Source organism: Trachypithecus francoisi, unplaced genomic scaffold (assembly GCF_009764315.1).
Source record: "Trachypithecus francoisi isolate TF-2019V2 unplaced genomic scaffold, Tfra_2.0 Lachesis_group12, whole genome shotgun sequence".
Taxonomy (NCBI): Eukaryota; Metazoa; Chordata; class Mammalia; order Primates; family Cercopithecidae; genus Trachypithecus; species Trachypithecus francoisi.
In genome coordinates, this window is record NW_022681457.1 from 96,209,131 (window position 1) to 96,230,124 (window position 20,994).

A 20,994-nucleotide genomic window follows, 5' to 3' on the forward strand; every position below is an offset into this window, starting at 1 on the left:
GCCAGGACAGGAACGCAGGCCACTGGATCACGCCTGAAGCTGGGCTCGGGGCTCACCAAGCTGATGGTAGTTGGAGAGGCCAAAGCCGTACACGTGGCCCTCGTGGGAGATGGCAAAGGTGAAATAGGCACCACAAAAGGCATCCTGGAATCTCACATGGCCCCGGCTTCCCCTGGATTTCAGCATCACACACTTGGGGACCAGGAGTCGTTCTGCAGGCAGAGGGAAAGGCACAGTCAGTGACAGACAGACACACATGGCTTCCCTCTGCCCCAAGTTTAATTCTCCTCCATTATAAAAGCCCTTGAGGCTGGGCACGGTGGCTCAAGCCTGTAATCCCAGCACTTTGGGAGGCCGAGACGGGTGGATCACGAGGTCAGGAGATCGAGACCATCCTGGCTAACACGGTGAAACCCCGTCTCTACTAAAAATACAAAAAACTAGCCGGGCGAGGTGGCGGACAGCCTCCGGGCGACTCCGGAGGCTGAGGCAGGAGAATGGCGTAAACCCGGGAGGCGGAGCTTGTAGTGAGCTGAGATCCGGCCACTGCACTCCAGCCCGGGCAACAGAGCGAGACTCCGTCTCAAAAAAAAAAAAAAAAAAAAAAAAAGCCCTTGAGAGGCTAAGTAGGGACTCTTATCCCTATTTTATAAAAAAGGAAACTGAGATCAAGAGAATGCAAGTGCCTTGCTCAGATCCCCACAGTTATTAGAGGTATCATTTATATAGAACTTACCCTCTGCCTGATATTCTTCTCATTAACTCATTTAACTTCAGAGCAACCTAATGAAGTAGGTTTATAGGTAGGTAGACTTAATGATGAAGAAACTATGTTCAGGCCGGGCACGGTGGCTCACGCCTGTAATCCCGGCACTTTGGGGGGCTGAGGCGGGCGGATCACGAGGTCAGGAGATCGAGACCACAGGGAAACCCCGTCTCTACTAAAAATACAAAAAATTAGCCAGGCGCGGTGGTGGGCGCCTGTAGTCCCAGCTACTTAGGAGGCTGAGGCAGGAGAATGGCATGAACCCGGGAGGCGGAGCTTGCAGTGAGCCGAGATCGTGCCACTGCACTCCAGCCTGGGTGACAGAGCTAGATTCCGTCTCAAAAAAAAAAAAAGAAACTATGTTCAGAGTCCCATAGACAGTAGGTGGCAAAACTACCAGAGCAGTCTGTCTCCAAAGTCTTAACCAATACCACAAGTCCATCTGATGCAAGCCTGACCACAGCAAATCCTTCCTGCCTTTGGCCTTCACTGTGGGGGTGGCCTGCCAATTTGCCCTGCTGGAGGTACCAAGGCCACTTACCAAGACCTTGACGGCCACCACGGTTGGCAAATAACTCAGGCACACGGCCTAGCTGGCCCTGTTCCCCGCAGCCCAAGGTGTAGAGGTCACCATCAGCTGTCAGCATCACCAAGTGGTCGTTTCCTGAGGATGAAAAGGTAGGGGATGCAGGCCACATCTGTAAGGCCCAAGGCTGGGCCAGCCCCAGAACAAGGTCCTCCAAGTCCTGGCCTGAGCAAGTACCCCCAGACCCACCTGAGGCCACCTTTACCACAGGCACGTCCAGCTGCACCTGCACTGGCACCATGCTCTTCTTCATGGGCTCCAACAGCCCAATCACACCGTTATTGTCCTAGAAGGGAGGGACAGGGCACTTATCAGCCAGTCCTGCCTGCGCCATACCAGTGAAATCCAGAAGGGCAGTGGCACCAGATGGGGATGGAGAGGTGGGCAGGAGCCGGGCCACATACTCAAATACTTATCAATGAAATCATTTATGGTCTGCAACTTGCATTAAAATAATCAAGGAGTGGCCGGGCGCGGTGGCTCAAGCCTGTAATCCCAGCACTTTGGGAGGCCGAGACGGGCGGATCACGAGGTCAGGAGATCGAGACCATCCTGGCTAACACGGTGAAACCCCGTCTCTACTAAAAAATACAAAAAACTAGCCGGGCGAGGTGGCGGGCGCCTGTAGTCCCAGCTACTCGGGAGGCTGAGGCAGGAGAATGGCATAAATCCGGGAGACAGAGCTTGCAGTGAGCTGAGATCCGGCCACTGCACTCCAGCCTGGGCGACAGAGTGAGACTCCGTCTCAAAAAAAAAAAAAAAAAAAATCAAGGAGTCAGAGAGTGGATGTAAATAGAGATAAACAAGTCTGGCCACAAGTTGATAATCATTGAAACTGTGTGGCAAGTAAATGGGCGTTCAATATACTATTCTGGGCCAGGCATGGTAGCTCATGCCAGTAATCCTAGCACTTTGGTAGGCCCAGGCAGGCAGATCGCTTGAGCTCAAGACCAGCTTGGGCAACATGGTGAAACCCCGTCCCCACAAAAAAATATAAAAACTAGCTGAGTGTGGTGGCACAAGCCTATAGTATCAACTACTTGCGAGGTTGAGGTGGAAGAAATCACCTGAGCCCAGGAAGTTGAGGCTGCAGTGAGCTAAGATGATGCCACTGCACTCTGGCCTGGGTGACAGAGCAGGATCTCATCTCTAATTAAAAAAGAAAAGAGGCCAGACGCGGTGGCTCACGCCTGCAATCCCAGTATTCTGGGAGGCCCAGAGGGGCGGATCACCTGAGATCAGGAATTTGCAACCAGCCTGGCCAACATGGTGAAACCCCATCTCTCCTAAAAATACAAAAATTAGCGAGGCATGGTGGCGCGTGCCTGTAATCCCAGCTACTCGGGAGGCTGAAGAAGGAGAATTGCTTGAGCCCAAGAGGCAGAGGTTGCAGTGAGCCGAAATTGTGTCATTGCACTCCAGCCTGGGTGACATTCTCCATAAAAAATTCAAAATAGACACGATACAAACACACCCATCAGACCCGGTCCGGTGGCCCACGCTTGTAATCCCAGCACTTTGGGAGGCTACGTCAGGTAGATTGCTTGAGGTCAAGAATTCGAGACTAGCCTGGCCAACAAGGTGAAATCCCGTCTCTACTAAAATACAAAAATTAGCTGGGCGTGATGGTATGCGCCTGTAGTCCCAGCTACCTGGAAGGCTGACAGCAGAAGAATCGCTTGAACCCGGAAAGAGGAGGTTACAGTAAGATCTCGCCACTGCACTCCAGCCTGGCTGATGGAGCGAGACTCCATCGGAAAAAAAAATAGTAAGAAGAAAACAATTTTAATACAGAATTTGGCCCTGGGCGCGGTGGCTCATGCCTGTAATCCCAGCACTTTGGGAGGCAGAGGCGGGTGGATCATCTGAGGTCAGGAATTCAAGACCAGCCCGACCAACAGGAGAAACCCCATCTCTACTGAAAATACAAAATTAGCCAGGTGTGGTGGCGCATGCCAGTAATCCTAGCTACTTGGGAGGCTGAGGCAGGAGAATCACTTAAACCCGGGAGGCAGAGGTTGTGGTGAGCCAAGATTGCGTTATTGCACTCCAGCCTGGGCAACAAGAGTGAAATTTCGTCTCTCAAAAGAAAAAAAACAAAAAACCAGAATCTGTTTTTTAAACTACACTCCTCTCTACCTTGGAAACTCTGAGATGCAACAATCCCTGCCTCCACACCTCCTTGCCCCCTCCAAGCCTCTGGGAAATGTGGAAGAGGCAGTGCTGGCAAGGTGAGGCGGAGACGGAAGTCAGGGAGATGGGTGAAGACAGCAGGCCTCCTGGATCAGCCTCAACCCAGGGACATCCTTGACCCACTCGCTTCCCAGGACAGACACTTGATGACATTGGATTCAAGGAAGCAGCTGGTGGTGTGGACAGGCCCACATGAAGAAGCTAGAGTCCTGGGTCTGGGCCTCAGCTCTACCTGTGGGGTTTCATCTCCCCACTAGTAAGTACCACGGAGGCATGGAAATGGATTATCTTTGGGGCCCCACCAGTTAATTCTGCCTTTCAGGCCCCATGCAGACTTCCAGACCCAGCCTTACCCGGAAGGAGCCCCAGAGGAAGACACGGCCATCCTCGGTGAGGGCTGCTGTGTGACTGTCTCCTGCTGACACCTGTACCACCTTCTCTTGCAGCTCCACTTTCCCAGGGATCATCTCCGAGCCCTCCACTGATGTGTCCCTTCCCAGGGCACCCTCATCATTGCAGCCGAAGGAATAGACCTGTGCCCAGGATGCCCTCATTAATGCAAAGTCTGGCCTCGCAGTCCATTCTCATGTAGGCCACTCCCCGCTTGACTAGCCAGCTCCATTTCCACAGTGAACATGAGTGGTTCAAAAGCCCTGCCCCAAGCCACCCAATCCTAGGCCTTGTGCAACCCTGTGCCAGCCCCCAACACCTACCTGGCCACTTTCGCTTAGACACACGGTGTGCATGCCCCCAGCCTCAGCCTGCACAACATCCTCTGGGATGGATACCAGGGCCGGCTTCTTCCTCTCCATCACATTCTCACCCAGCCCCAGCTGGCCCACATCGCCCTGGCCGAGTGTCAGCACCAAGCCAGGTTCTGTGCTGTGGGACCTGTGTGAGACTGAAGGGTGAAGAAGATAGACCCTGAGTGTAGAGGATGACTACAGCCAGGAGAGGTCACAGGCTCTGAGATCAGACAAACCTGGGCAGAAGCCCCTGCTCTGCCACAGACCGTTAGTATGAACTTTCTGAGTCTAAGTTTTGTCGTCTGTGAAATGGGACAACAAAAGTACCTCTCTCACAGGATTTTTGTGGAGATTAAGAACTGAGCACATTATTCACGTGAAAGGGGAGAAAGGGAAACAAGGAGACACTGGATACTGGGAAATGAATCTTGATGCAGAGGGCAAGAGGGGCCGGGTGCGGTGGCTCACACCTGTAATCCTAGCACTTTGGGAGGCTGAGGCGGGCGGATCACTTGAGGTCAGGAGTTCGAGACCAGCCTGGCCAACAGTAGCCTGTAATCCCAGCTACTCCGGGGGCTGAGGCAGGAGAATCACTTGAACCTGGGAGGTGGAGGTGGCAGTGAGCCGAGATCGCGCCACTGCCCTCTCTAGTCTGGGCGACAGAGTGAAACTCGATCTCAAAAAAAAAAAAAAAGAAAAAAAGAAAAGAAAGCTAATTATTATTATTATTATTTTGAGACGGAGTCTCCCTCTGTTGCCAGGCTGGAGTGCCGTGACGGATCTCGGCTAACTGCAGCCTCTGCCTCCTGGGTTCAAGTGATTCCTCTGCCTCAGCCTCCTGTGTAGCTGGGATTACAGGTGCCCGCCACCACGCATGGCTAATTTTTTGTATTTTAGTAGAGACGGGGTTTCACCATGTTAGCCAGGATGGTCTGGATCTTCTGACCTCGTGATCCGCCCGCCTCGGCCTCCCAAAGTGTTGCGATTACAAGCGTGAGCCACCGCGCCAGGCCGAAAGCTAATTATAATAGCAGAATCTGCACCGAAAGCAAGGGAGACTACGTGGGTCAGAGCACAGTCCCCAGTCTCCATCCTAGCCCTCCTCCATGCCCAGGCCGTCCGCCAGTGAGTAAGTTTAGCTCCCGGGCAAATCCACTGCAGAAACGGACTCCTCCCTCCGCCATCCAGTGGAGAGGCAGGAGGGGCAGGGGGAAGAGCGGCCAGCGGCATTTGCGGGAGGTGCGCGCCAACCAGTGGGAGGCCCGGGGCCCTCTGTGGGCCAAAGGCAGCCCCCCAACCCACAGTCCTGGGCAGCCAATGGCGCCCAGCCCCTCCCCCGAGGATGTGGCCACCGCTGAGGAGCCCGCGCTGGCAGCACAAAGGGCGCGCCGGGCGCGGAGCCACCTGGTTGGGTTTTCTGGTCAGGAGGGCTCAGCCCGCAGGCACCTTGGCAGGAGCGGGCGCCAGGAACGCGGCGGGAGGCAGCGGCCCTCGCGTCTGCAAAAGACAGACACTGTCTGAGCGTGGGTCCACACTTCCCCTCCCAGTTTAGTGCTGGCTTTTCTTCCCTCCCTGTGCCCCTCCGGGGTCCCAGCACAGAGGAAACCACAGCCACCTCCCTCAAATGCTGCCAGGCCATTATTTAATCTCATCCTCACACAGCCCAGAGAGGGTGGTGCTGCTCTGGCTGCCTCCATTTTATGAAGTTGATAATCCAAACTGCAGGATTAAGTGACTTGCCTATCAGCTAGAAAGTGGCAGAGCAAGGACTTGAACCCATGTCGTAAAGTCAATGGTCCTAACCATAATGCATCACTGACGGGTGAAGCCCTAGGGTCTAGTTTTTTTTGCCAGTACTGCCTGAGTGCCTTGAGAGGAGTTTCTGCCCACTTTGTGATTCCCAAAGAGTGGGATTCAATGAGTTATGGGAAACATTCCAGCTGGGTGGGGTCTCTGCTCATCCACTCCCTTCAGTTTCAAGTGTCAAGAAGGAAGGAGCCCAGTCCTGGGTTCTTAGGGTTTCCAGGGGCCACCTGTACCCACAAAGAAGCCAAGGCCAACTTACCCTTCACCTTCTTGCTTTTGGGGATGGCATCTGCTGGGGGGGACCTTCTTTTAGCTATGCGCTTGGGTGACATCTTCCTGTCCTGAAAAAGTCAGTCAAATACAACATATCAGAAATGGCAAACATTTTCCTGGGCCAATTAGACAATATTTATCAAAAACCCTAGAAATAGGTTAAGAGGAATTGCCCAACAATTGCACTTCTCAAAATGTATCCCAATAGCCGGGCGCAGTGGCTCAAGCCTGTAATCCCAGCACTTTGGGAGGCCGAGACGGGCGGATCACGAGGTCGGAGATCGAGACCATCCGGCTAACGGTGAAACCCCGTCTCTACTAAAATATACAGGCCGGGCGCGGTGGCTCAAGCCTGTAATCCCAGCACTTTGGGAGGCCGAGACGGTGGATCACGAGGTCAGGAGATCGAGACCATCCTGGCTAACACGGTGACCCCTCTCTACTAAAAAATACAAAAATTACCGGGCGATGTGGCGGGCGCCTGTAGTCCCAGCTACTCGGGAGGCTGAGGCGAGAGAATGGCTAAACCCGGGAGGCGGAGCTTGCAGTGAGCTGAGATCCGGCCACTGCACTCCAGCCTGCGACAGAGCGAGACTCCGTCTCAAAAAAAAAAAAAAAATAAATAAAATATACAAAAATTAGCCGGGCGAGATGGCGGGCGCCTGTTCCCAGCTACTCGGAGGCTGAGGCGAGAGAATGCGTAAACCGGGAGGCGGAGCTTGCAGTGAGCTGAGATGCGGCCACTGCACTCCAGCCTGGGCGACAGAGCGAGACTCCGTCTCAAAAAAAAAAAAAAAAAAAATGTATCCCAAGAATAGAATAATGGATGCACCCAAAGATCAATTACACAAATATTCTCTACTGTATTCTTCATAACATTGTAAAAACAACAAAAACAGAACCACCCAGGGGTTCAATAGTAGTGAACTAGTTAAATATGTGGTATATTCATGACAGAACAGTATGAAGTCATCAAAAGTGATGTTTTCAGAGATCAATCTATTGAATAGAAAGATGTTCCCCACTGCCAAGTAAAGCAGAATAAAAAACAGATGGCCAGGTGTGGTGGCTCACATCTGTAATCCCAACACTGTGGGAGGCCGGAGCGGGCGGATTACCTGAGATCAGGAGTTTGAAACCAGCCTGGCCAACATGGCAAAACCCCATCTCTACTAAAAATACAAAAATTAGCCAGGCGCAGTGATGGGCGCCTGTAATCCCAGCTACTCAGGAGGCTGAGGCAGGAGAATTGCTTGAACCCGGGAGCTGGAGGCTGCAGTGAGCCAAGACTGAGTCACTACACTCCAGCCTGGGCAACAGAGCCAGACTCTGTTTCAAAAAAAGAAAAAAAAAGGCTGGGTGCAGTGGCTCACACCTGTAATCCCAGCACTCTGGGAGGCCAAGGTGGGTGGATCACTTGAGGTCAGGAGTTCAAGACCAGCCTGGCCAAAATGGTGAAACCCCAGCGCCACTAAAAAAAAAAAAAAAAAAAAGAAAAAGAAAAACAGCCTATCATCCTTTTTGTTTTTGGAAAAAAAGGCATACACATAAAAAATATGTGAGAAAAATCTGGGGAAGAAAACACATCCCATATTAACAATGGTAACCTCTGGAAAATGGTATTATAGATAATAATTACTTGTTTCATTGTAACTTCCTATATTATCTAAGACGTTTAACAAGGAGCACTACATGTATTTTTCTTTTTTTTTGAGATGGAGTCTCACTCCCTCGCCAGGCTGGAGTGCACAGGCCTCTCAGCTCACTGCAACTTCTGCCTCCCAGGTTGAAGTGATTCTTGTACCTCAGCCTTCTGAGTAGCTGAGATTACAGGCATGCATCACCATGCCCTGCTTTGTATTTTTTTTTTTTTTTTGAGACGGAGTCTCGTTCTGTTGCCCAGGCTAGAGTGCAATGGTGCAATCTCGGCTCACTGCAACCTCTACCTCTTGGGTTCAAGTGATTCTCCTGCCTCAGCCTCTCGAGTAGCTGGGATTACAGGTGCCCACCACCACACCCAGCTAATTGTTGTATTTTTAGTAGAGACAAAGTTTCACCAGTTTGGCCAGGCTGGTCTCAAACTCCTGACCTCAGGTGATCTACCCCCACAACCCCCGGCCTCCCGAAGTGCTGGGACTATAGGTGTGAGCCATGGCACCTGACCCAAATTTTGTATTTTTAGTAGATACAGGGTTTCATCATGTTGGCTAGGTTGGTCTTGAACTCCCAACCTCAAGTGATCCTCCTGCCTCAGCCTCCTGAAGTGCTGGGATTACAGGGATGAGCCACTGCGTCCGACCAATTACATGGTTTTTTTTTTGTTTTTTTGTTTTTTTTTGAAGCAGAGTTTTGTTCTTGTTGCCTACACTGGAGTGCCATGGCACGATCTCGGCTCACCACAACCTCTACCTTCCAAGTTCAAGTGATTTTCCTGAATTTTGTATTTTTAGTAGAGATGGGGTTTCAACATGTTGGTCCCGCTGGTCTTGAACTCCTGACCTCAGGTGATCCACCCACCTCGGTCTCCCAAAGTGCTGAGATTACAGGCGTGAGCTACCACGCCTGGTCACATGTATTTTTAAAAATTTTAAGTCTGTTGTAAAAAATTAAAGCATTGAAGAACAACATTAAGTGAAATATCCATCATAACTCCATTCAACCCCGTGTAAGCACCAGTAACTTTGGTAATGTGTCACTGTTATAATCAGAGGGGGAGAAAAGCTATTATCTTTTCTTATGTGATTGATTTTTTTAGAGACAAGGTGCCACCACACCTGTAATCCTAGCACTTTGGGAGGTCGAGGCGGGAAGATCGCTTGAGCCCAGGACTTCAAGACCAGCCTGGGCAACATGACGAAAACCCATCTCTATCCAAAAAATTACAAAAATTAGCCAGGCATGGTGGTGCACGTCTGCAGTCTCAGCTACTCAGGAGGCTGAGGTGGGAGGATGGCTTCAGCCTGGGAGGCTGAGGCTGCAGTGAGCTAAGGTTGTGCCATTGCACTTCAGCCTGGGTGACAGAGTGAGACCCTGTCTCAAAAAAACAAAAATACACATGCACTTTAAGACGGCAGCTGCTGTGGGAAGGTGGTTCCGAGCATCAGCTGCCAGCATGTGAGTGTCATTCCTTGGGGTATTTCTGTCACTGCAGCCATCAGGCCTGCTGCTTCTGGAAGAACAAGTTTGACAAACATGTTGTGGTCTGGTTCCGGTCAAGCAACATTCTGGCACCAGTTTCTCATACTGTGCACCTGATGTCACCCAGCATGCGCCCTATTTTAAGGGTACAGCCATTGTCAATGGAGAGTTCAAAGACTTAAGCCTTGATGACTTTGAGGGGAAATATTTGGTGCCTTTCTTCTATCCTTTGGATTTCTTTTTTTTTTTTTCAAGATGGAATCTTGCTCTGTCACCCAGGCTGGAGTGCAGTGACACGATCTCGGCTCACTACAACCTCCGCCTCCCAGGTTCAAGCGATTCTCCTGCCTCAGCCTCCCCAGTAGCTGGGACTACAGGCACCTGCCACTACGCCTGGCTAATTTTTGTATTTTTAGTAGAGACGGGATTTCACCATGTTGGTGAGGCTGGTCTTGAACGCTTGAACTCAGGTGATCCACCCGCCTCAGCCTCCCAAAGTGCTCAGATTACAGGCGTAAGCCACCGTGGTGGATTCCCACTTTAGCCATCTTGCCTGGATAAATACACCAAGAAAGAATGGCGGTTTGGGTCACATGAACATCACACCTTTGTCACATTTCACTAAGTGAATTCCCAAGACTACGGTGTGCTGCTAGAAGGTCCTGGTCTTGCACCAAGAAGTCTCTTCTTTTTATTTATTTATTTATTTATTTATTTATTTATTTACTTATTTATTGAGACAGAGTCTTGCTCAGTCGCCCAGGCTGGAGTGCAGTGGCGCAATCTCGGCTCACTGCAAGCTCCGCCTCCCAGGTTCCCGCCCTTCTCCAGCCTCAGCCTCCCAAGTAGCTGGGACTACAGGCGCCCACCGCCACAACTGGCTAATTTTTTGCATTTTTAGTAGAGACGGGGTTTCACCATGTTAGCCACGATGGTCTCGGTCTCCTGACCTCATGATCCGCCCGCCTCAGCCTCCCAAAGTGCTGGGATTACAGGCGTGAGCCCGGCCCAAGAGGTCTCTTCATAATTGACCCCAGTGGATTCATCAAGCACTTGAGTGTTTTTTGAGACGGAGTCTCGCTCTGTCGCCCAGGCTGGAGTGCAGTGGCACAATCTTGGCTCACTGCAAGCTCTTGCCTCTCAGGTTCACACCATTCTCCTGCCTCAGCCTCCCAAGTAGCTGGGACTACAGGTGCCCACCACCATGCCTGGCTAATTTTTTGTATTTTATCAGTAGAGATGGAGTTTCACCGTGTTAGCCGGAATGGTCTCGATCTCCTGACCTCCTGACTGCCTCAGCCTCCCAAAGTGCTGGGATTACAGGTGTGAGCCACCGCACCCGGCCGCACTTGAGTGTTAATGATCGCCCAGTGGGCCGAAGTGTGGAAGAAACCCTCCTCTTGGTGAAGGCATTCCAGTATGTAGAAACCCATGGAGAAGTCTGCCCAGTGAATTGGACACAGGATTCTCCAACAATCAAGCCAAATTCAGCTGCTTCCAAAGAGTATTTTCAGAAGGTAAATCAGTAGCTTGCCCATGTGTATCTTCACCTTCTCACCCCAGAGAAGAACCACAGTTGAAACCTGCTTTTATCATTTTAAAGATGATTATTTGTGGCCTGGAGTGGTGGCTCAGGCCTGTAATCCCAGCAGTTTGGGAGGCTGAGGTGGGAGGATCACCTGAGGTTGGGAGTTTGAGACCAGCCTGACCAACACAGAGAAACCTTGTCTCTACTAAAAATACAAAATTAGCCAGGCGTGGTGGCGCATGCCTATAATCCCAGCTACTCAGGAGGCTGAGACAGGAGAATTGCTTGAACCCAGGAGGTGGAGGCTGCAGTGAGCCAAGACTGCACCACTGAACTCCAGCCTGGGCAACAACAGTGAAACTCCATCTCAAAAAAAAAAAAAAAAAAGATTGTTTGTAGGCTGGGCACGGTGGTTCACGCCTGTAATATCAGCAATTTGGGAGGCTGAAGTGGGCGGATCACCTGAGGTCAGAAGTTTGAGACCAGCCTGGCTAACATGGTGAAACCCCTTCTCTACTAGAATACAAAAATTAGCTGGGCATGGTGGCGGGTGCCTGTAATCCCAGCTACTCGGGAGGTTGAGGCAGGAGAACTGCTTGAACCCAGGAGGCAGAAGCTGCAGTGAGTGGAGATTGCACCACTGCACTCCAGCCTGGGCAACAGAGCGAGACTTCCTCTCAGGAAAAAAAAAAAAAAAAAAAAAAAAGAGAGAGAGATCAGGCCGGTGCGGTGGCTCACGCCTGTAATCCCAGCACTTTAGGAGGCTGAGGTGGATCATGAGGTCAGGAGATCGAGACCACCCTGGCTAACATGGTGAAACCCCGTCTCTACTAAACAAAATACAAAAATCTAGCTGGGCATGGTGGTGGGGCGCCTGTAGTCCCAGCTACTGGGGAGGTTGAGGCAGGAGAATGGTGTGAACCCAGGAGGTGGAGCTTGCAGTGAGCCAAGATCATGCCACTGCACTCCAGCCTGGGCAACAGAGCGAGATTCCGTCTCAAAAACAAAACAAACAAACAAACAAAAAAAATTAGCTGGGTGTGGTGGTGTGCTCCTGTAATCCCAGCTACTCGGGAGGCTGAGGCAGGAGAATCGCTTGAACTTGGGAGGCGGAGGTTGTGGTGAGCTGAAATCGCACCACTGCACTCCAGCCTGGGTGACAGAGCAAGACTCTGTCTCAAAACGAAACAAACAAAAACAAAAACAAAACAACAACAAAAAGAGATCAAAGCTGTATATGCAGTCACACCAAAATACAAACACCAAGTATGACATAAACGGGGAAAGGAAACCATCTACGGGCGATTAGGAGGGGCGGCAGTAGGAAGATGCAGGGCAGCTGAAAGCCTCAGCCCCTCCACACTCCTAGTCTTTTAACTGCTGCTGCTGCTTCCCAAGACTTCCATGTCTTCTCCAGGCTGCTGGGAATACAGACATGCTCCCCAGCTCTCTAATTCTAATCCAGCCCAAATTGTGTCCAATGCCTTTTATTTTCCTCTAAACATACAGCTCTGGAAATAAATTTTTATTTATATATATATATATATTTTTTTTTTAGACAGGGTCTCACTCTCTGTCACCCAGGCTCAAGAGCAGTGGCACAATCATGGCTCATTGCAGGTTTGATTGACCTCTTGAGCTCAGGTGATCCTCCCACCTCAGCCTACAAGATAGCTGGGACTACAAGTCTGCATCACAATTCCCAGCTAATTTATTTTTATTTATTTATTTTTTTTGAGACGGAGTCTCGCTCTGCCGCCCAGGCTGGAGTGCAGTGGCGCGATCTCCACTGACTGCAAGCTCTGCCTCCTGGGTTCACACCATTCTCCTGCCTCAGCCTCCGAGTAGCTGGGACTACAGTCACCTGCCACCTCGCCTGGCTAGTTTTCTGTATTTTTTAGTAGAGACGGGGTTTCACCGCGTTAGCCAGGATGGTCTCGCTCTCCTGACCTCGTGATCCGCCCGCCTCGGCCTCCAAAGTGCTGGGATTACAGGCTTGAGCCACCGCGCCCGGCCTATATATATATTTTTTTTTTAGACAGGGTCTCACTCTCTGTCACCCAGGCTCAAGAGCAGTGGCACAATCATGGCTCATTGCAGGTTTGATTGACCTCTTGAGCTCAGGTGATCCTCCCACCTCAGCCTACAAGATAGCTGGGACTACAAGTCTGCATCACAATTCCCAGCTAATTTATTTTTATTTATTTATTTTTTTTGAGACGGAGTCTCGCTCTGCCGCCCAGGCTGGAGTGCAGTGGCGCGATCTCCACTGACTGCAAGCTCTGCCTCCTGGGTTCACACCATTCTCCTGCCTCAGCCTCCGAGTAGCTGGGACTACAGTCACCTGCCACCTCGCCTGGCTAGTTTTCTGTATTTTTTAGTAGAGACGGGGTTTCACCGCGTTAGCCAGGATGGTCTCGCTCTCCTGACCTCGTGATCCGCCCGCCTCGGCCTCCAAAGTGCTGGGATTACAGGCTTGAGCCACCGCGCCCGGCCTATATATATATTTTTTAGACAGGGTCTCACTCTCTGTCACCCAGGCTCAAGAGCAGTGGCACAATCATGGCTCATTGCAGGTTTGATTGACCTCTTGAGCTCAGGTGATCCTCCCACCTCAGCCTACAAGATAGCTGGGACTACAAGTCTGCATCACAATTCCCAGCTAATTTATTTTTATTTATTTATTTTTTTTTGAGACGGAGTCTCGCTCTGCCGCCCAGGCTGGAGTGCAGTGGCGCGATCTCCACTGACTGCAAGCTCTGCCTCCTGGGTTCACACCATTCTCCTGCCTCAGCCTCCCGAGTAGCTGGGACTACAGTCACCTGCCACCTCGCCTGGCTAGTTTTCTGTATTTTTTAGTAGAGACGGGGTTTCACCGCGTTAGCCAGGATGGTCTCGCTCTCCTGACCTCGTGATCCGCCCGCCTCGGCCTCCCAAAGTGCTGAGATTACAGGCTTGAGCCACCGCGCCCGGCCACTAATTTTTATATATTTTGTAGAGACAGGGTTTTGCTAAGTTGCCCAGGCTCATCTAGAACTCCTGGGCTCAAGCAACCTACCCGCCTCAGTCTTCCAAAGTGCTGGGATTACAACAGGGGTGAGCCACCATGCCCGGCTGGAGCCATCGCTTTAAGGTTATAAAAAACAGTCAAGTTGCCTAAGCCTTTACTTAATGTTACAAAGGGAAGGAGAACTCCAAGAGCCCTTCTCAGTCTCAGCTGTGGGCCTAACCAGCAGCCCTCTCATTCCTTCCTTCTAGTGGTTCCCAAAAGCCCAGCCTCTCTAGCTCTCCCCTCCATGGTACATGGACATAAGGCCAGGCACTTTTCTGCTGATTATCCTGTGGAAGGAGAACAAAATACTAAAGATGGGAAAGTAACCATGGGCCCAGAAGCCTGACAAGCCTCTGCAGGCTGAGCTTCTGCAGGCTGTCACTGGCCCAGTTCTGACTGATGAGTTGGCAGTTCTGAACTTCACCCAACTTTCATTCTCCCAGAGCTGGGAATCCTCCAATCTGTCTTTTGAGACCCCTTGTCCCACACTAAAAATGCACATTCTTTGGGATTAGAGGGAACTGGATTCACCTTCCAGAGCTTGTGGCTGGCCAGTGGCCTTAACCTCTCTGAACTGTATCCTCATCTATAAAAGGAGATGAAATGACTACTTCTCAGGGCTGTCATCAAGACTGAATGAAATGGTTGTAAATCCACAAATATTTATAGTGCTTACTACTACTAAGTGAGGAGACCACCCCTCATATTGTCTCATACCCAATCTCTGCCTTCAAAGAAAGAAGTAAAAACTAAAAGGCAGGCCGGGCGCGGTGGCTCAAGCCTGTAATCCCAGCACTTTGGAAGGCCGAGACGGGCCGATCACGAGGTCAGGAGATTGAGACCATCCTGGCTAACACGGTGAAACTCCGTCTCTACTAAAAAAAAATACAAAAAAACTAGCCGGGCGAGGTGGTGGGCGCCTGTAGTCCCAGCTACTCGGGAGGCTGAGGCAGGAGAATGGCATAAACCCGGGAGGCGGAGCTTGCAGTGAGCTGAGATCCGGCCACTGCACTCCAGCCTGGGCAACAGAGCGAGACTCTGTCTCAAAAAAAAAAAAAAACACTACAAGGCAGAAATGAAATCCACAGGCAGACAGCCCGGCACCGTACCCTGGATCTGGTTAAAGATCTACCCCTGACCTAACCAGTTATGTTATCTATAGATTCCAGACATTGTTTGGAAAAGCACTGTGAAAATCCCTGTCCTGTTCTGTTCTGTTCTGATTACCCGTGCACGCAGCCCCCAGTCAGCAGCCCCCAGTCACGTACCCGCTGCTTGCTCAATCAATCATGACCCCCTCACGCTTAGAGTTGTAAGCCCTTAAAAGGGACAGGAATTGCTCACTTGGGGAGCTCAGTTTTTGGAGACATGAGTTTTGCCGAAGCTCCTGGCCGAATAAAGCCCTTCCTTCTTTAACTCGGTGTCTGAAGGGTTTCGTCTGTGGCTTATCCTGCTACGCTATTGCTTGGCTTTGGGCCAGGAGGTGTAGCAAGGATAAAGGAGACTAACCCTTTTTTACTCTCATAATTTGTTCATCCTTTTTATTTATTTTTGAGACAGGGTCCTGCCCAGACTGGAGTGCAGTGGCATGATCATGGCTCACTGCAGCCTCAACCACCTGGGCTTATGCCATCCTGGGTAGCTGGGACTACAGGTGCGCACCACCACGCCCGGCTAATTTTTGTATATTTTGTAGAAACAACATCTTGCTATGTTGCCCAGGCTGGTCCCGAACTCCTGGGCTCAAGCGATTCTCTGGCCTCAGACTCCTAAAGGTGTTATTATAGGTGTGAGCCACCATGCCCGGCCTTTTATTTTATTCTTTTAAGAGAGGGGGTCTCACTCTGTGACCTAGGCTGGAGTGTACTGGTGCAATTACCTCACTGCAGCCTCAAACTCATGGACTCAAGTGATCTTCCCACCTCAGCTTCCCAAGAGGCTGGGATCATGGGCACATGCCACAGAACTTGGCTTGATTTGTTCATCCTAAAAAAGTCCAGGGGATTCTTGGCAGGCCTGCCCAGGATCCCCCTATGAGTTGGCCAAACACAAAGACTCCCAGGCTTGGGCTTAAATGACCAGGTAGATGGTAGACTTCCATGTAGTGAGATAGAGAACACTGGTGAACAAACAGGAGAGGAGAGACGTGAAGCTCCATGTTGCTAGGTATTTTCATTCAATCTGAAGTGCTTGGGCGCCATCCCAGAAAGGATGTCAGATGGACTAGGGGTGTGGAATATGAGGCACCCTTGTGGCCGGGCACGGTGGCTCACGCCTGTAATCCCAGCACGTTGGGAGGCCAAGGTGGGCAGATCACCTGAGGTCAGGAGTTCGAGACCAGCCTGATCAACACGGAGAAACCCCATCTCTACTAAAAACACAAAATTAGCCGGGCGTGGTGGCGCATGCTGTAATCCCAGCTACTCGGGAGTCTGAGGCAGCAGAATCGCTTGAACCCGGGAGGTGGAGGTTGCGGTGAGCCGAGTTTGCGCCAGTGCACTCCAGCCTGGGCAACAAGAGTGAAACTCTATCCCTCCACCAAAAAAAGAGGCACCTTTGTTTTAGATAGACAGGTGTGTGCCAAGGCAAATATCCCATCAGTTTATCAGAATAATCTGTAGCAGTCTGGTGTGCCTGGGAGGGAGACTGTGTTAGCATGAAAAAGTACTCACAACAAGAAGTCAGGAGAAAAAAGCAGGAAACAATTATGTCAACACAGTTGGTGCTGATGGCTGGGCTGCCATGAGCACAGCTGGGAATGCAGTCAGACACATAAGGGCTATATGAAGTGTTGGTGTCATGGGGCATTAACCAAAAAATCTGTTATCGTGGATGGAACAGACCCAGTCAGTCAACATCTCCTTAGTTATCTGTGTTTGGCTAATACTTTGGAGCGTTTCACTACAAGCTGGCCACAATGAGCCCACTCTACAGAGAAGAAAACTGAGGCTCAGAAAGGTCAAGCATTTTACTCAAGATTAGAAGAGGAGGCCAAGATCTGAACCAAGTTAGTCAGACTCCAGAGCTGGTGCCCTTGAGTGTTATGAGAAATTTCTTCTGCCTCCAGTCGGGCGCGGTGGCTCATGCCTGTAATCCCAGCACTTTGGGAGGCCGAGGCGGGTGGATCAGGAGGTCAGGAGATCGAGACTGTCCTGGCTAATACAGTGAAATCCCGTCTCTACTAAAAATACAAAATACAAAAAATTAGCTAGATGTGGTGGCGGGCGCCTGTAGTCCCGGCTACTCAGGAGGCTGAGGCAGGAGAATGGAGTGAACCCGGGAGGCGGAGGTTGCAGTGAACCGAGACCACGCCACTGCACTCCAGCCTGGGCAACACAGCGAGACTCAGTCTCAAAAAAAAAAAAAAAAAAGAAATTCTTCTGCCTCATTCCTCCCCATGCTCCCTAGTAGTCTCTCAGCTTGCCTGGAACTGTCTCTCTTCCTCCTTCCCCTAGGAAAGACAGCAACTTGTTGCTGGTCTTCTGGTCCCCACCCTCATCCCCTCATCTCATTCTCCAAGTCATTCGTGATAAATAAATGTGTGTGTGTGTGTGTGTGTGTACATTTTGAGACAGGGTCTCACTCTGTTGCCTAGGCTGTAGTGCAGTAGCACGTACATGGCTCACTGCAACCTCCACCTCCTAGGCTCAAGCGATCCTCCTGCCTCAGCATCCAAGCGTCCAGAGTAGCTGGGACTACAGGCATGTACCACCATGCTTGGCTAATGTGTAATTTTTTTTTTTTTTGTAGAGACAAGATCTCATATGTTGCCCAGGCTGGTCTCAAACGCCCGGGCTCAAGTGATCCTCCTACCTCGATCTCCCAAAGTGATGGGATTACAGGCGTGAGGTACCGTGCCCGGCCTCATTCATGATCTTTCCAAACCTCAAACCTGAAGCAAGCTGCTGGCCTGCTTGGACTCCTTAGTGGTTCCCTTTGCCTGGAAGATAAAGCCCACATTTCTTAGCTTGGTATTACAGGTCTCCAACATCGGGTACTGACAGAACCTTTAGCTTCACGTCCCATCTACCACATCTTCCCGTCTCTTCCCAAACAATCTGCTTGCCAGACCCACCAGGCCAGAATGCTAACTGTCCTCTCCATACTATTTGCATCTCTTTACCTTGAAAGCCTTCCTATCCCTTATCCCACTGGAAGAACATCTACTGATGTCTCAAAGTCACCTCCTCTGATCCCTCCTCCATCCTGAACTAGTCATTCCTCTGAGAAACTGGAACAGACTTTTAGATCACAATCACTTTACATGCCTATCCACCACACCAATTAACTTCCTAAAAGCCCCTGGGGGCACCGGTCAACTCACTGTATCTTCCATATGCAAAACCCTTTTACTTCTCACAGGAAGCTGAAGAAGGCAGCACTGTCACTCCTATTTCCCAGTTAAGGAACTGAGGCTCAGGAAGATAACTTTATTGGCCTAAGTTCACATAGCAAGTAAAGGGGAGCCTAGAAAAACAACCCAGGCCTATCTGACTGATTCTGAAGGCTGACCATGGTCCAGGCAGGGGCTAAGGCAGCCTGGACAGGCCTCCCCAGGATCCCCTACACGCTTGGCCAAGTCCCAGAAGCAGAGAGCAGAAGCCAGCTGAGAAGGAGAGGACAGTGAGACCAGAGAGGAGACACTGAGGCAGCTGGGGCCTGAGGGAAGGTGGGGTGGGTGGTGACAGATCCGATGACAGACATGGGGTAGGACAGTGGCAACAACTCCCTGCTGTGGTGGAGATGGCCCCGAGTGCTCATTGAGTCCCAGAGGAGAGGCTTCCTCTCCAAAATGGAAGACTTGAGGCCCTGCACTGGGCTACTGTGAGCAATCAATCGCCAGGGAAGGGCAGGGGATGGAGGGCTACCTTCTTTTCTTTTTTTTTTTGAGACGGAGTCTGGCTCTGTCGCCCAGTCTAGAGTGCAATGGCCGGATCTCAGCTCACTGCAAAGCTCCGCCTCCCGGGTTCACACCATTCTCCTGCCTCAGCCTCTCGAGTAGCTGGGACCACAGGCGCCCGCCACCACACCCGGCTAATTTTTTGTATTTTTAGTAAAGACCAGGTTTCACCGTGTTAGCCAGGATAGTCTCGATCTCCTGACCTCGTGATCCACCCGCCTCAGTCTCTCAAAGTGCTGGGATTACAGGCGTGAGCCATAGCACCCAGCCAGATGGCCACTTCTAAAAGGTGGAGCCCTGTTCCGGTACCTGCCTGCACAGCCTCTACAGCACAAATGGGTCTTTTGTACAGACTTCTTCTCTCACTGCTCTGGGTGTGTTTTCCTTTTTCTTTTCTTTTTTTTTTTTTTCTTTTTGAGATGGAGCCTCACTCTGTTGCCCAAGCTGGAGTTCAGCAGCATGATCTCAGCTCACTGCAACCTCCGCCTCCCAGGTTCAAGCGATTCTCCTGCCTCAGCCTCCCTAGTGCTGGGACTACAGGCGCATGCCACCACGCCTGGCTAATTGTTCTGTATTTTTAGTAAACACGGGGTTTCACCATGTCAGCCAGACTGGTCTTGAACTCTTGAACTCCTGATCTCAGGTGATCTGCCCACCTCAGCCTCCCAAATTGCTGGGGTTAGTCGTGAGCCACCGAGCCTGGGCTCTCTCTCTCTCTCTCTGCCTGTGTTTCTTTCTTTCTTTTTTTTTTTTGAGACGGAGTCTTGCTCTGTCGCCCAGGTTGGAGTGCAATGGCGCGATCTCGGCTCACTGCAAGCTCCGCCTCCAAGTTCATGCCATTCTCCTGCCTCAGCCTCCCAAGTAGCTGGGACTACAGGTGCCCGTCACCATGGCTGGCTAATTTTTTTTTTTTTTTTTTTTTTTTTTTTTTTTAGTAGAGACGGGGTTTCACCATGTTAGCCAGGATGGTTTCAATCTCCTGACCTCGTGATCCACCCGCCTCGGCCTCCTAAAGTGCTGGGATTACAGGCGTGAGCCACCGCACCCAGCCTGTGGCTGTTTTCTTAACCTGGCAGTGTCTGGGCTGGGAATAAGGAGTCGGCTTTTAGCATCATGCTTCCCTGCCCAGCCCCACCCAACACAGCTTCCATCTTCAAGGAGCATACAGTCTGTGGGAGAAGAGTGAGACAGTCACAGATAAGTCGGCTACAGAGTCAGCTTCCACCATCAGGCACTCCAGAATGCCCACAGCTGCCCTTTGAGGTGAGCAGATTCATCCCGGTTTTACAGCTAAGGGGAAGATGAGGCTCAGGGAAAGGTGACCCAGGTCACACAGAGGTGCAATGAAACCCCAGTCTCATGACCCTGCTCCACCAGAGCCAGAGCTGCCCTACCCCACCTCACTTTCCTTATTTATTGAAGAAAGTGGGGGCCGGGCGCGGTGGCTCAAGCCTGTAATCCCAGCACTTTGGGAGGCCGAGACGGGTGGATCACGAGGTCAGGAGATCGAGACCATCCTGGTCTACAAGGTGAAACCCCGTCTCTACTAAAAAAAAAAAAAAAAAAAAAAAAAAAAAGAAAGTGGGTAGGCATGCCAGTCTAGACAGTCTGCCTGGAGTTGGGTGCTCCTGCCCTGACCTCCAGGGACCTCACTACAGCCTCAATTTCTGTAAAAGGAAACAGAGCCCTCCCAGACCACTGCAGCTGTGCCCTCTGTCACCCACGCCAGGAGGGAGAACTTGCCTGCCAGACTCAGGCTGAAAAATCTCTTTGTGTGAAAGGTCCCCAGGAGGGAAGGGAGGAGAGGGCTCGTGTGTCAACAATATACATTTGGTGAGCTGCTGTTATGCCAGGCACAGAGCTGGTATATTTCACACACTAGGAGTTTCTCACTTGGGATCCCCATTGGATACAACCTGTGCTTGGGTCTGTGGGTTCATTTCTCCTGGGGGAAGGGACCCACAACTTCCACTAGATGTTGGAATCACTGCTTTATGAAAATTATA

General features: G+C 51.0%; 1 protein-coding gene across 17 annotated transcripts in view; it reads right to left on the reverse strand.

Annotated features, from left to right (window-relative positions):
* RCC1 (regulator of chromosome condensation 1) overlaps positions 1-20,994 on the reverse strand; it is a 35,399-nt gene that overhangs the window by 2,909 nt on the left and 11,496 nt on the right. For 5 of the 17 annotated variants that reach the window (XM_033227512.1, XM_033227511.1, XM_033227513.1 and 2 more), the window contains exons 2-8: positions 6,357-6,433; positions 5,696-5,788; positions 4,259-4,446; positions 3,899-4,078; positions 1,542-1,638; positions 1,308-1,430; positions 57-212 (exon numbers count right to left, since the gene is read on the reverse strand). In XM_033227512.1, coding sequence (XP_033083403.1) covers positions 57-212; positions 1,308-1,430; positions 1,542-1,638; positions 3,899-4,078; positions 4,259-4,446; positions 5,696-5,788; positions 6,357-6,433 — 914 coding nt within the window. Of the gene's footprint in view, positions 1-56; positions 213-1,307; positions 1,431-1,541; positions 1,639-3,898; positions 4,079-4,258; positions 4,447-5,695; positions 5,789-6,356; positions 6,439-20,994 lie in introns of all 17 variants that reach the window. The other 12 variants (XM_033227517.1, XM_033227516.1, XM_033227519.1 and 9 more) reach the window with 7 other exon arrangements.